Source organism: Microtus pennsylvanicus, chromosome 7, assembly GCF_037038515.1.
Source record: "Microtus pennsylvanicus isolate mMicPen1 chromosome 7, mMicPen1.hap1, whole genome shotgun sequence".
In the NCBI taxonomy this organism is placed as follows: Eukaryota; Metazoa; Chordata; class Mammalia; order Rodentia; family Cricetidae; genus Microtus; species Microtus pennsylvanicus.
In genome coordinates, this window is record NC_134585.1 from 5,773,763 (window position 1) to 5,788,265 (window position 14,503).

Here is a 14,503-nt window from a genome sequence, read left to right on the forward strand (position 1 = left end):
GTGCACCATGGGCACACATGAGCCCACAGAGGCCAGAAGAGCTAGTCCGATCCCGAGAAGCAGAGTTACACACAGTTTTGAGCAGGAATGTGGGTGCTGGGAACAGAACCTGGGCCCTCTGCAAAAGCAGTAAGTGAAGCCAGGCGATGGTGGCGCACGCCTTTAATCCCAGCACTCGGGAGGCAGAGGCAGGTGGATCTCTGTGAGTTCGAGACCAGCCTGGTCTACAGAGCTAGTTCCAGGACAGGCTCCAAAGCCACAGAGAAACCCTGTCTCGAAAAACCAAAAAAAAAAAAAAAAAAAAAGCAGTAAGTGCTTTAAACACCCGAGCCATCTCTCCGCCCCTAAGAACGACAGATTGTAAGGGCCATAGAGAGTGTAGAAGTGACCATTCCTAATGCGTCGGATATAGACTAGGCCGCTTTGGGGAGTAGCTAGCTCTCTTGGTCTGTACCTGAGCAAGGTGGTTTCCTCTATATTGCTGACTGCTCTCTCAGAGGTAAGGCAGTGGCTTAGGAAATCTCGAGGGTTAACCTTTAGTAATGATGTCCCCCAAGAAATGCCATGCCCTGTTCTAGCTGAGCTAGGAACAGCTCAGGGCTACACAGAGAAACCCATTTCTCAACATCAAAAACAAGAACAAAAAAAAAAAACAAAACAAACAACAATAAAGAAACCAAGATAACGTGGAGGCCTTGCAAAGCAGGGCAGCCCTGCAGAGCACTTGCCCCTGGTTCTCTGGATGGAGCCAGGAATGAAAGCAGCAGAGACATAGATTGGCAAAGTCACCTTCAACTGTCTGGAAGTCATCTCTTCTGCTATTTATCTCCCCAGAAAAAGGATTTGCCTACATCCACATAACTAGCTTCAAATTTTGCACTCATGCATCTGTCTAGATGTCCATCTGTACCTTAAGTCTCATCCGTGACCAGCTTAGGCTCCGATTCCATGCTTCTACAGTAAGTTCTCTCCTAGGAGTCTAGAAAAACTCATATTGTTGAAAAAGTACAGATTTAGGAGTAAGGATTGATTTAGTGCTCTGAGCAGGTCTCTGCACATGTGTGTGCTGTCTATATGTGCTTAGGTTTTTATAGTTTCCTTGGTACCAAACTGGCTTAGAAGTTAAGTGCTAACATAAATTAAAATTGTTGTACTAACCCAAATTCCTTCTAGTTCAGAGTGGAATTGGAATTACAGTTGGTTTCAGATCGATTCATTTTCACGCGTATGAGTGTTTTGCCCGCATGCATGTATGTGCATAACGTGTGTTCAGTGCTCATGGAGGTGAGAGGAAGGCGTCAGATCTCCTGGAAGTAACAGACAGTTTTAGGTCACTGTGTGGATGCTGGGAACTGAACCAGGGTCCTCTGCAGGAGCAGCCTGTGTTCGTAACTGCTGAGCCATCTCTCCAGCTTGTGTAGGTGTAATTCTAGAGGTTAAAAAAAGGTCAGCTCCCACATTCTTAGTGTGGCAGCTATGGGAACAGGTAGTAGGGGAGTCAGGAAAGAAATGTTTGTGCTGGGTGGGTGGAGGCAGTGTGGAGTGTGGCCTGATGGCCCTGAGGCTTTGTTCTCTTTCTCTGGCTGGCTCCACCCTGAGTCACTACCTATCCCAATGGTCTGCCCTGTAGCATCAGGGCGGAGCCCAAGGTTTTGTCTGCAGGTCCCGTGTAGAAATTGGTTAAAGGCTCTAACACGGGTTGGAGAGAAGGCTCAACGGTTGGGAACACTATTAGTTGCTCTTCCAAAGGATTTGAGTTCAGTTCCCAGAGCCTACATCACTCTGCTTACACCTGTCTGTAAGTCCAGTTCCAGGGCATCCAGTTCCTCTGGCCTCCGAGGACGCATGCACACACCTACATGGAGACACACATGTACATCAGTAAAACGAGTAAAAATACATTTTTTTAAATAAAAAGTTCTAACGTCACAGACAATTAGGACTGAGGAATTCGGCATTAAATGCTGACTGTCACTCCCTATCTGAGAGAAATCGCCAGTATGTTAATCAGTTCCATAAACTTGTTTGGCTGGTCCAAGGTTAAGGCTTGTGAGAATGCTTATGTTACAACAGAATTGTTGAAGCAGTTTCCTAAGAGCACAGCACTTAGTAATGCCTACCACAGAACCAGCGGGCAATAGACACAAACGAGGAAGAGTGTAGATGTGAGAGGTTTGAGTCACTAAGTCCACTCTAGTCCGGAGAAGGCGCAGTAGCGCGAGGCGGACACCAGGGGGCGCAAGCACAAAGCTTTCCAGATACCGCGAGAGTCGTCCCCCTCTCTCCGCGACCTCGCCGGATCTGTTTTGGAGCGTGGGGCGCGAAGAGGTTTCCCTTTGTGTTCGGGGGGCCCGGCCAGCGGCGTGAGAATCGCTTCCGGGTCGCGCTGCCGGAAGCAGGAAGTCGTTGGCCCATCCTCCTCGCCCGGCGACTGGTGTCCCCGAGGCGGGAGGAGCCCGAGAGGGCGCGGGCCCGCATGTGAGTGACTGGGGCCCGAGGCCGGGAGGGGGGGGGGGGGGAGAGGCCGGCCGCCCTCCGCGGGCGCCACAGCCTCGCGCCGTCCCTCCTCGCCGCTGCCGCCACCTTTCCCCTCCGTTCCCGTCCCCCAGCGAGAGCCTCCCCGCGTTCTGCTGACTGACACCATCCCCCGGCCATTCCTCGGGGTCGATTCCCTTCAGACATCTTTCGGAGGCTCCACCGAGGAGAGGGAAACGGGGTCTCCAACCCTGCTTGAACTCGGTTCGCAGGCGTCGCGGCCGGGTCCGAGAGCCCTCACCCCCGCTTGCCACCCTCGCCACGGATCCATTAGCATCACGAGAGCCCGGCCCCGACCCCTTGTCAGACATCTTTCCCTAATGGTTAAGGAGGAGATACTTTTATTTACAAAAGCGTGGACTTAATGTGATGAACCTGGCGCCTTAGCTTTCAGAAAGGGACGTGTCTTGGTGTACTGACCAGAGTAAAAGAACTGTGTGCAGTCGCCTGCCTGGTGTTTCGTCGCATTTTAAGACTTAAGGTTGCAGGCCACATGACGTGAGTATGCAGAAAGGGACACGTTTGCTCTTCACAGTGTTAAGGTTTATCGAAGAGCAAACTCACAGGCTGGGTTCCACTGGCTGCAGTTCTGCCAAGAGTTCGAGGTTTCCTTTGACAGCTGGCCATTGCCCCAGATAGGTTTATCCCAGCCTTCCCTGGGGATAGTAACTCTAACGTGACACTACACAGCCACAGTAGTTCCGTCTCTCTATGGGTTATTGAATGGCTATGCAGCGGGTAAGGAGGCCACGCCGGGCAGAAGAGAATGTTACAGGTGTAAAGAGATATGTGTTCAGAGAGGTGAGGGTCTCAGAGCTGAGGGAGGCCCTGAGCTAGACCTTGCCATTGGGGTGAGTTTCGGGAAAGAAGTGGAGGACGATCCAGGACAGAGAGGTGGCCACATCACCAGGGGGTGGGAGTGACGGGACCTGGCTGGGCTTGAGCTCTGCGACTGTTCTCTGTCAGCCCTTCGGGAACACGCTGTAGGCAAAGTCAGTGGGGCCTGCTGCCATTACAGTTCCTTTTCACGGGTGCAAGTTTGGGTACTGGTTCTTTGCCTCGGTCTCGCGGATCTGACAAGTTCTTGGAAGTAGTTTTCCTGCGTGAATTCAGTACACTTAGTGCTCATAGGGTCCCAATTTATTCTGATAGGTTGGTTGGTTTGTTTTGTTTTTCTCCCTGAGTGGCCTGGAACTCACTTCAACCTCTGCCCACCTCTACCTCCCAAGTGCAGGAATTAAAGGCCTGTGCCACCACATCTGGCCACTTTGAGTTTAGGTGAGAAAGTCTGTGTTGTTTACTGTTGGAAGTAAGCGATCTGTCAGTCTGTGCCTTGCGGAAGGTGCCGTATGTATAGGGAAGTGTATAGTCTTCCTGCCTCTGTTTGCACTTAAAACGGAGCCAAATGCTGGTTAGGAAGTGGAGTCACTTAGGGCAAGGCACAGCCTGAAAGCTGCTGTGCACACAGCATAGAGTAACAGAGCAGGGCACACTGATCACACCTCACCCTTGATGCTCTAAAGCCTGCATAGCCCTGGTGTTGGCCGTCCTCTTAGTGAGCATGCACTGGGTAGACAGCTGCTGCGCACTTAGGATCTGACCCTCTCATTGCTCCTTTGGTAGTTCCCAGGTGGAGCTTTTCACAGATGTATCACTCTGATTAGGTCAACTTGAAGTTATTTCAATTTCTTTCTTAACATGCAGGGATGCCAGGCAGTGGTGGCACACGCCTTTAATCCCAGCACTCAGGAGGCAGAGGCAGGCAGATCTCTGTGAGTTAGAGGTCAGCCTGGTCTGCAGAGTGAGTTCCAGGACAAGTTCTAAAGCTATAGAGAAACCCTATCTTGAAAAGCAAAAACAAACAAATGCAGGGAATGGGGTAAAACGCTGGACTAGTATGCACGCGTCTCTGTTCAGTTCTCAGTACTGAAAGGAAGCAAAACAGATTAATGCTTAAGTCAGGCATGCATGCTTTTAATCCTGGGGTTTGGGAGATGGAGGCAGGAAAACTGGAAATTCAGGGCCAGCCTGGACTACATCAGACCATATCTTAATAAACAAAAAACCCACCCCCCCTGAGACCCCCAAGTACAATTATATTGTATATAGTACACACGTGTGTGTTTGTGTGGAAAAGGCCACCTTTGCTGCCTTGTAGTTTTGGCTGAGTACTCATAGCTTGTATACCAGAAAGAACCAAACACAGGTCCTCTGAAATAACAGTAATCATTCATAATCACCGAATTCTCGGCAGTCTGCATTTCCTCCATTTATCCATTCATCTGCTTTGGAACTGCCTTTTCTGCCTTGAAGCCTTTTTTGTGACCCAGTTTGAGTCCCTGTCCTCATCAACACACAACACACTGGCTTCAAGCCCGCTGCTCACTAAGCCCTGGCCAGGCTGATGCGTGTCAGGAGGTGAAATGAACAAAGCACTAGTTACGATTTGGAAACAGTGCACAGCGGGTCCTTTCTATGAGTTTGTCCCTTTATTGGGTTCCATAACTGAAGTGAATTTCTGTTTCTAGTCTTTTTTTTTTTTGGTGCTATTTTCTCCATTTAAAAATTATTTTTAAAAGTTATTGTTATTATGTGTATTGCTGCCTGACCTGCACGTCTGTCTTTATGAATGTGCTGGATCCTCTGAAACTGGAGTTACCGCCATGTGGGTGCTAGGAATTGAACCCAGGTTCTTTGGAAGAGCTGCCAGTGCTCTTACCTGCTGAGCCATCTCTTCAGCCCCAAGTTGTTATTATTTTTTAATTCCTATGTATGATTCTCAGTGTATGTGCACCATATGTGTGCAGGAGGCCAGAATAGGGTGCCAGGTCCTGTGAGATGGCTGTGTGTGTGTTAGTCATAGGTGTCATGTAGGTATCGAGAACCAAACCCAGGTCCTCTGAAATAGCAGTAGGTGTGCTTGACCCCTAAGCCATCTCAGCAGCCTACATTTTCTCCCTTTATCTGCCCTGAAGAACCCAGTGTATTTGGGAGGGAGATAAAGGAGAAGGTGATAGAGTGGTATGAGGTTTAAATGATGAACTCCAGGTTGAGGGCTTGGTGTGTTAATTATTTGGGCAAAGCCCTGGAAGATAGCCTTTTTAGGAAGAGAAAATTAAATGTGCAAAGGCAGATAACTGTGAAGCAGGAAAAGACAAGAAAAGGTTAATGGAAAATGAGATGGGTCAAGTAGACTGTGACCAGATTAACAAGGACATTGGGAAATCATTAAGACTTCATTTTATACAATTATTATTTAATATTTATTTACTTAGGTATTGTAACAAATATTTCACATGTCATTGAATAATCCTCAGTTGGAGTAGCTATAATTACCACTCCTTTTTAACAAAGAAAAACAAAAACACAGGATCTCATGTAGCCCAGGCTAACCTCAAACTTGCTTTGTAGCTGAACTTCTAATTGTCCTGACTCTAATTCCTGAGTGCTAGAATTATAGATGTATACCCCCATCTCGGATTCATTATCTCTGTTTTATAAATGAAACATTGTAAGCTTTAAGGAGGTTGTCAGTAAGCAGAAGCTAAGTGGATCCAGCTTTTCCCCCCCGCTCTAGCTCCTGTGTCCTTAGCAACCATGCAGTGCCCCAGAAAAGCAGCTTACCCCGGACACACCGGTTTCAGAAAATAACCCGTGAACAAGAGCAAGGCTGGGCTGAAGAAGAAGGCTGGGATCTAGAGACCACTGTATCTCTGTGATGGTCACACAAGAACTTTCTTCCTGTTGTTAACTATTCACCTCTGTTTTTTTTTATTTTTAATTTTTTTATTTTTTTTGGTTTTTCAAGACAGGGTTTCTCTGTAGCTTTGGAGCCTGTCCTGGAACTAGCTCTTGTAGATCAGGCTGGCCTCAAACTCACAGAGATCCACCTGCCTCTGCCTCCTGAGTGCTGGAATTAAAGGTGTGCACCACCACTGTCCTGATACTATTCACTTCTTTCCAGATAAAATCTCCATTTTCTAACCCTGGTTGGCCTGGAGCTCACTGAGATGAGCTGACCTCAGACTTGCAAAGATCTTCTGTCTCTGCTACCCGAGTGTTGGGAGTATGGACATCACCTGAATCAGAAGGAGTCAGTGTGACTTCATTGGCATGAATGAGGCAGAGGGAAAGTTTCAGTTTAAATCAAGAGGAGGAAGAAGGAAAGGGCCTGAGAGATGGCTCAGCAGGTCAAATTCTGATGACCCGAGCTCGATCTCTGGGACCATCTGTGTGTGTGTGTGTGCGTGTGTGTACGTGTACATGTGTACACACAAAATAAGCATTTAAGAAGGAAGTGTGATGGGAGAGTGAGCGACAGGAAAACAGGTTCAGTACTGACGCCGTCCGTGGTACTCAGTTCAGATCTTGGGCTCTAAAGAGAGTTGTGGACTGAAAGAGTTTGGGAATCGATAATAGCTGTAGTTGACGCCACGGAGGGAAAGAGAAGGTCGAGGACAACTGGCGAATGTTAGCCTCCGGTATGAGAAGGAGACGGTTATGCCAAGGCTGAGAGGACTGGGGAGAAAATGGGTAGTAATGGCGGGTGCTTAGCAGAGGTCAGGTAAAGCAGGCGCTGAAAAATGCCCTTTGGACTTGGCACCAGGAAAACCGTTGGTGACTAGTGAGAGCCAAATCGGTCAAATGAGAGCACAGGAATATGATTCAGCAGGTTAGTGAAGGAATGGAGGCCTGAGGAAGAAGACAGTAAGTGAGGCCATCCCCTCCCGGATTTGGCTCTGGAGGGAGGGGACAGATTCTTTTAGTAATAGAAACAGGAAAAAGCAAGACTTGGAGTAGGTAGAAATCAGTTTAAAGATGTGCAGGCTTGTGCTGCAGGTCAGAAGGCAGAGTGAAACTAGGGATGTTCTGTACTAGATAGATGAGAGCTAGCAGTCAAGTTCAGTAGTGTGTGTGTGTGTGTGTGTGTAAGGGGGAGAGATCCAACTACATACCGAACATTAGGTAACGTTAGAGAATTAGTTGTTTTAGCGAAGGTGGTAATGAAGCATGATTATTGTTACCTAGGAAATTCTTACTATGGAATGATGAAATGTCTAGAGGTAATATAATTATGTGTCATAGTTAATTCAAATGATTCTGATAAAAACAGGAACAGAGGGTGTGTACCAATGTTGACAACAGATAGGTCTTAAGTGAACGTGTGTGTTTATTGGTCTTTCTGTTTTTCAGATGTTGGAAATCTTTCAAAATGAAAAGTTTGGGTAAAAATATAGAAATGAGAGTGTATCTGTGGGGTAGCTGTTTTCTCTCAAGTTAGGAAGGGCTAGAGCTGCCAAGAGTGCAGAAGCATTTGAAAAACAAACACAGAACCTCAAGTCTTGCCAGACAGAGATGCCTGGAAAGACGGTCGTCAGATCACACGATAGAATGCAAAAAATGTGTTTCTTGATTGTAATCTCTTTGTGCTTTACTTCCCTTTACTTCCCACCCGTTTTTGGTTTTTTTGAGACAAGGTCTCTGTAGCCCTCGCTGTCTTGGAACTCTATGTGTAAACTAGGCTATCCTTGAACTCACTGAATGCATCACCATGCCTGGCATGTTAAACTCCTGAGTATATTCAACATATAGAAAGCTGTATATGCTTAAATTATGCAGCCTGGTGTGGCTGGAGACACTGAAACTGCCACACAGCCCTTGCCTGTCCATCATCCCAAAAGGTTTCCTCTTGCAAGATCTATTTTAGCATTAAAAAAAAAAGAAAGCTTTTATTTTCAAAGGTTTGTTTAGTTTACTGTGTGAGTGCAGATACACACATGGAGCACATGTGGAGGTCAGAGGTCGACTTTTGGGGAGTCAGTTTTCTTCCTCTTTGAGGCAGCCACTGTGCTGAGCAGGCTAACCCCTGCTACCCATCTATCCACAGGAGTACCCACCACTGTATCTGGCATTTTTTTCCTGTGGGTTCCAGACATTGAACTTGGATCTTTAGGTTTGCATAGCAAGCGCTCATGTCTTCAGAGTCATCTCCCCAGGCTAGTGCAAAAGTGACAATATTTATTCCGCTCTCTTAGCCATTTTTCTGCCGTCCTCAAACTTGTTTGACTTTGATTATAATGTTTACTTAGTGTGAGATGCCTGTGTCCTTCACCTCACATGATTTGTGTAGGCATTTAGCCCATCAAAGCATCATAAGAATGGTAAGTACAAAACATTTTAGGAGTGAGACTAAATTCATATGACTTTATTTTATACAGACACACACACACACACACACACACACCTTATGCATGTAGTCCCTGTAGAGGTCAGAAGGGGGTATTAGATGCCCTAGAATTAGAGTTACAGGTGGTTGTGAGCCATGATGTGGATGCTGGGAACCAAACCCAGGTTCTCTGCAAGAGCAGCAAGTGTTCTTAATTGATGAGCCCTTTCTTTATCCCCTGATTCTTTCTTTCTTTCTTTCTTTCTTTCTTTCTTTCTTTCTTTCTTTCTTTCTTTCTTTCTTTCTTTCTTTCTTTCTTTCTTTCGTTCCAAGGATTTCTCTGTAGCTATGGAGTCTGTCCTGGAACTAGCTCTTGTAGACCAGGCTGGACTTGAACTCACAGAGATCCACCTGCCTCTGCCTCCCGAGCGCTGGATTAAAGGCTTGCGCCACCACCGCCCAGCTTGTTTGGTTTTTGAATCAGGATCTTACATAACCCAAGATGGTCCTGAACTCGATTTATAGCTGAGAATGGCCTGGAACTCATAGTGCCACCATGTTCAGTTCTTCTGTCAACTCTTTGCTGACAAGTTTTTCCCAGCAGTCCCGTGAGCCATGCTCCTATGCTATGCTATTTCCACAGGGACTGAGGCCCAGGGTGGAGTTGTGGGGAATATCTCATCAGAACTGCCCTGCTTCTGTTCCTGAGGTCCCTCTCCACTGCGAACCAGCACCCTGGCTCGCCCCTGGCAGGACTCCCTTGAAAACCAGGCTCAGTTCTTTTTTCTTTGAGAAGGACCATTCTTCATTGTGGAGGACTGTCTGGGTCCTGTGTGATGTTGGCCCTTACCCACTAGAGGCCAATAGGACTCTTCTACTTTTGATCTAATTTTGACAGTAAATATAGGGGAAACCCCATCAGACACCACCAAATGTCCCCCAAGAACAGAATCACTTGATTGAGAGCTGCTGTCCTAAAGTAAACTCCTTTAAAGGGAGTGTTCCTTTGTTACTTCCGTTGGTTTTGCAGTGCTGGGGATTGAACTGAGGCTCTTCAGTTGAGCTAGCTGGCCTCGGACTGTGCCTTTAATCAGCGGGGAAGACTTGATAGCCTTGTGTCGAGTCCCACTCCCAGAGCTTGTCACTCTCAGTCCAATAGTCTCCCATATCTGGCTTTAGTACCTGCAGTGCGTACATTTTCAGTGTGCCCTCCTCCTGAGTAGCATGCTGAACTCTCACACTAACCTGCCTGGGGCAGTCATCACTTGTTCAGTGTGCCTGCGCCTGCCACCTGCTTGTTAGTAACATAGCAGTGTCTTGTCCCAAGGGTAACCCCTGATGTCCATGTCCTTCACCTCATGTGACTTGTGTGGGCGTTTAGCCCATCCCAGCATCATTAGAAGGGTAAGTACAAGACATTTTAAGAGTGAGACTAAAGTCATGTGACCTTATTAGAGTATATTATCTATTTCATTAGTAGTTATTGTTGCTATTTCACTGCTGAATTTGTAAATTGAACTTACTTATAAGTGCACACGAAAACGTGGTGTGTCTAACAGTTCAGTACAATGTGGTTTCAGGCTTGCGCTGGGTGTCTAGGAACATCTTCCCCATCGCCAACAGAGGACGACTGTTTGTCAAGGGTGGGACAGAGGCCTTGGTTTCCTAACCCCCTGGTGACCCTCCTGTGCCCTTGCAGGGTTAAACCACTGTTAAAGAGTCAAGCTCATTCTTCCGAACTTCCCTCCGAGACAAAGCTCCTTTCTGCCAGGCTGGACCCTCTTTCTGGAGGTAAATGGATTGTCTGTCTTCAGGCCTCAGCTGATTACTCCTGCTCGTGCTCAGTGCTCAGCAGTGACTTTGTGTTTCATGTGTCTAAGTGGGCAGGATTGCTGTTAGCTAATTAATGTTATACCCAACCACTGATATTCTCCCTGATAATTCTTAGAGTCTCCAGTTTAAACAGGAAACTGCTGTTTCTGCAATCACTAGTCACAAAAGAATCACATGGTATTATCATTTTATTCCCTTTGAATGTGTTCTGGGGGTTGAACCCAGAGCCCTGTCCTTGCCACCTTGTGTTTTCTGTGGCAGTTACTGGAGTGCTGTGGTGTACCATAGCTATCTTTCCTTCACAGCCCTCGTTTCTTTTGTGCCTAGTGATGCTCTATAAGAGTAGCAATAGGGGGCTGGAGAGATGGCTCAGAGCTCCTCTTCCAGAGGTCCTGAGTGCAATTCCTAGCAACTATGTGGTGGCTCACAACCATCTGGAATGACATTTGGTGCCCTCTTCTGACATACAGGCAGAACATTGTATACATAATTAATGAAATAATTTTTTTTTAAAAAAAAGGAATAGCAGTAGGATTTTTATGATTACAGAATCATTACAGAGATCACCTTATTAATCTTTGGAAATGTCCCTAATTTTGTTTGGGGGAAGGTTGGGGGTTTATGTGTTCCAGGCTGGCCTTGAACTTGCTTTGTAGCCAGAATGACCTTGAACTTCTGATCCTTCTGCCTTCCAAGTGCTGTTTCTTACAGTTCTGGAACCCAGGACTTTGTATATAGTGAGCAGACTTTGCCGACTGAGCTACATCCTCAGCTCCCAACCCCGCCCACTTGTGCTAAGATCACAAGATTTGTGCCACCAGTACTTGGATTGAAATACTGCATTTTCGTTTGTTTGGTTTGATGCCCTCTAGTCCCTCCTGCTTGCTCATCTAGAGTAGCTTTGTGGAAGGAATGAGGTCCAGACGAAGTGCGGGTGCAGCTGGCTTCAGATGCATCTTTTCACCCAGAAATTAAAGCATTGAACTGGTGACTTGTAATGATTGTTCTAGTCTGCACACACTAACAAGTAGTTTATAGCTGGGAACACATGCAGTAAGAGAATCTCCATTGGAGGGCTGGGCATAGTGGTAGATGCCTTTAAAATGTCTTTATCTTTAAAATATTTTATTTTTTAGTGTGCATGGGTGTTTTGCCTGCCTGTGTATCTGTGCCTTATTGCAGTATCCTTAGAGGCCAGACGGGGCATCAGATCCCCTGGGACTGGAGCTCTTGATTGTCGTGGGCCCCTGTAGATAATATGAATCAAACCCAGGTCCTCTGGAGAAGCCAGTGCTTTTAACCACCAAACCATCACTCCAGCCCTAATGTGTCCTTTTTTTTTTTTGTTTTTGTTTTTTGGTTTTTTTTGTTTGTTTGTTTGTTTTTTTGAGACAGGGTTTCTCTGTGGTTTTGGAGCCTGTCCTGGAACTAGCTCTTGTAGACCAGGCTGGTTTAGAACTCACAGAGATCCGCCTGCCTCTGCCTCCCAAGTGCTGAGATTAAAGGCGTGCGCCACTATCGCCTGGCTTTTATTTTATTTTATTTTTTTTGTCATGTGTGCTTTTGATCCCAGGCCAGAGACAGGAGGATATCTGTGAGTTCCTGGCCTGCCCTAGACATTCTGTGAGCCGAGGGTGAACTCCTGGTCCCTCTGTTTCCACTATACAGATGTGTGTCACCATGCCCGTGTTTACTCAGTGCTAAGGATTGACCCTAGGGCCCCATGAATGCTAGGCAAGCACTGCCAACTGAGCCACGTCCCCAGACCGTAGACTTATAGAAGAATCCTTTTATAATTTGTTTTGCTGATCCTCAGCTAGTTTATCATTCTCTTCGTCACCACGTATATGCACCAGACATTGACCTCTGGTAAGGATATGCGCTGTCTGTGGCCTGCCCTCATAGACCTCAGAGGCCAGTGTCTGGGCAATAGGAAAGAAAATGCAGTATAAAATAAAAAAGGCCACAGCAGAGCTAAGTTCAGATTCATAAACTTACACTAGACCTTTATTAAGATATAATTTATATGTTACAGAGTTCACCCACGTGAAAAGCATGGTTTATGCTCACAATTTGTATAGCCGTCATTGGCATTCAAGATGAGGACATTTTGTCACTCTGGAGAGAGGGCCTCCAGCTACTGCCGTTATCCTTGGATCTCTCCACTCTTTTCTCCAAGCAAGCATCAGTCCACTTTTTATTTGTAGACTCGCTTGCTCTCGGATGGTCTCTGTGGTTGTCTTCCACTTGTCACAGTGTTTTCAAGGCTGGGCCACATAGCTTGTATTAGTACGCCATCACTTTTTATTGTCCTGTGGAAGTCTGTAAGTGGCTGTATCACTTTTTCCTGACTTCATTGCTTCATTGAATTGCTTCTGGTTTAGGACTGTTGTGAATAATGCCACTGCTAACATTTGTCTCCCCGTATTTGTGTGGACATATGTTTTGAGTTCTCTTGGGTACATACCTGTGAGTAGAATTGTTATATGACATGTTAACTCATTGTCTAACTTTGTAAACTGACAGCTGTTTTTCCACAGTGCCTGTACTATTTTACTTCTCCATTAGTAGATTCTGTTTTTGTATTCCTTTAAAAACAAACAAACAGTAAAACAGGGTTTCTCTATGTAGCCCAGGCTGGTCTGTATTTGATGTGTAGCTAAGCCCAGATTGACCTTGAAATCTTAATCTTCCTGTCTCAGCATTCTAGGTACTAAGATTAAAAGCCCTCAAAAGGCTGAGGCAGGAGGATCAATAGTAGAGTGCTTACCTAGCTTATGTGAGGCCCTGGGTTCAGTCTCCAGTATTACATAACACACACACAAACACACGTCTTCAGCCAGTGGTAGTGGACCAATGGGATATCCATTGTAAGAGAATGAAGTTGGATCTTCCTTTATATCACACAAAAATAAAATTTAAGGTGGTTCAGAAAACTAAATATATAAGCTAAAATTATAAAACTTCTAGAGCCAGGCAATGGTGGTGCACGCCTTTAATCCCAGCACTTAGGAAGCAGAGGCAGGCAAATTTTTTTGAGTTTGAGGTTAGCCTGGTCTACAGAGTGAGTTCCAGGACAGCCAAGGCTACACAGAAAAACCCAGTCTCAAAAACAAAATAATAATAATGAAATTAAAAAAAAAAGCTCTTAGAAGAAAACTTAAAGAAAAACCTCTATGTGGCTGGAGAGATGACTCAGTGGTTAAGAGCACTGACTTCTCTTCCAGAGGGCCTGGGTTATATACCCAGTACACACATAGTGACTTACGACTATCTGTAGCTCCTATACCAGGGGATCTGGTGCCATCCTCTGGTCTCTGAGTGTACCATGCACACATAGGGCATGCAGCCATGCACCCATATACATAAAATAACCTTTAAAAATTAAAAAAAAAAAAACCGTGAGATTGACCTAGGCATTGGTTTCTCCCATGTGATGCAGAAGCACAAGTAGCAAAGGGAGAATTTGGACCTCTGCAGAGTGTAGAAGCTGTGGTGCAAAAAAGCCATCAAGAGAATGAAATTGGGGGGCGGGGCTCTTACAGATCCAGTGTGTGCAGTGCTAAACTTCTGCTCTCCTCAGTCACCTGCGCGTGCACGTGTGTGCGTGCACACATATGTGCACACACATACACATTTATAAACTTAAAAAAAAAAGAAGAAAGGTACAAAAAGGAAGTCAAATAGAACCTGCTATGGTGGTGCACACCAAAGGATTAGAATTCAAGGAAGGCCTTTGCTACACATCAAGTTTGAGGCCAGGCTGGGCTTTATGAGACTTTTCTTTTAATGACTAAATAATCTTTTTTTAAGAGGCAGAAAGAAGCCAGGCGGTGGTGGCACACACCTTTAATCACAGCACTCAAGGAGGCAGAGGCAGGATTCCAGCACTCGGGAGGGAGACGTATGCGGATCCCTGTGAGTTTGAGGCCAGCCTGGTCTACAGAGCTCCAGGACAGCCAGAGATAC

The 14,503-nt window shown here is 46.1% G+C and overlaps 1 protein-coding gene across 5 annotated transcripts in view; it reads left to right on the plus strand.

Annotated features, from left to right (window-relative positions):
- The first annotated feature begins 2,247 nt into the window (after positions 1–2,247).
- C7H6orf89 (chromosome 7 C6orf89 homolog) overlaps positions 2,248–14,503 on the plus strand; it is a 32,658-nt gene continuing 20,402 nt past the window's right edge. The window contains exons 1-2 of one of the 5 annotated variants that reach the window (XM_075979735.1): positions 2,248–2,478; positions 10,282–10,492. Coding sequence is in view for 1 of the 5 variants with exons in the window: in XM_075979731.1 (XP_075835846.1) it covers positions 2,477–2,478 (2 nt within the window). In the remaining 4 variants the exon portion in view is untranslated. Of the gene's footprint in view, positions 2,479–2,520; positions 3,034–7,187; positions 7,243–10,281; positions 10,493–14,503 lie in introns of those variants that run through there. The other 4 variants (XM_075979732.1, XM_075979734.1, XM_075979733.1 and 1 more) reach the window with 4 other exon arrangements.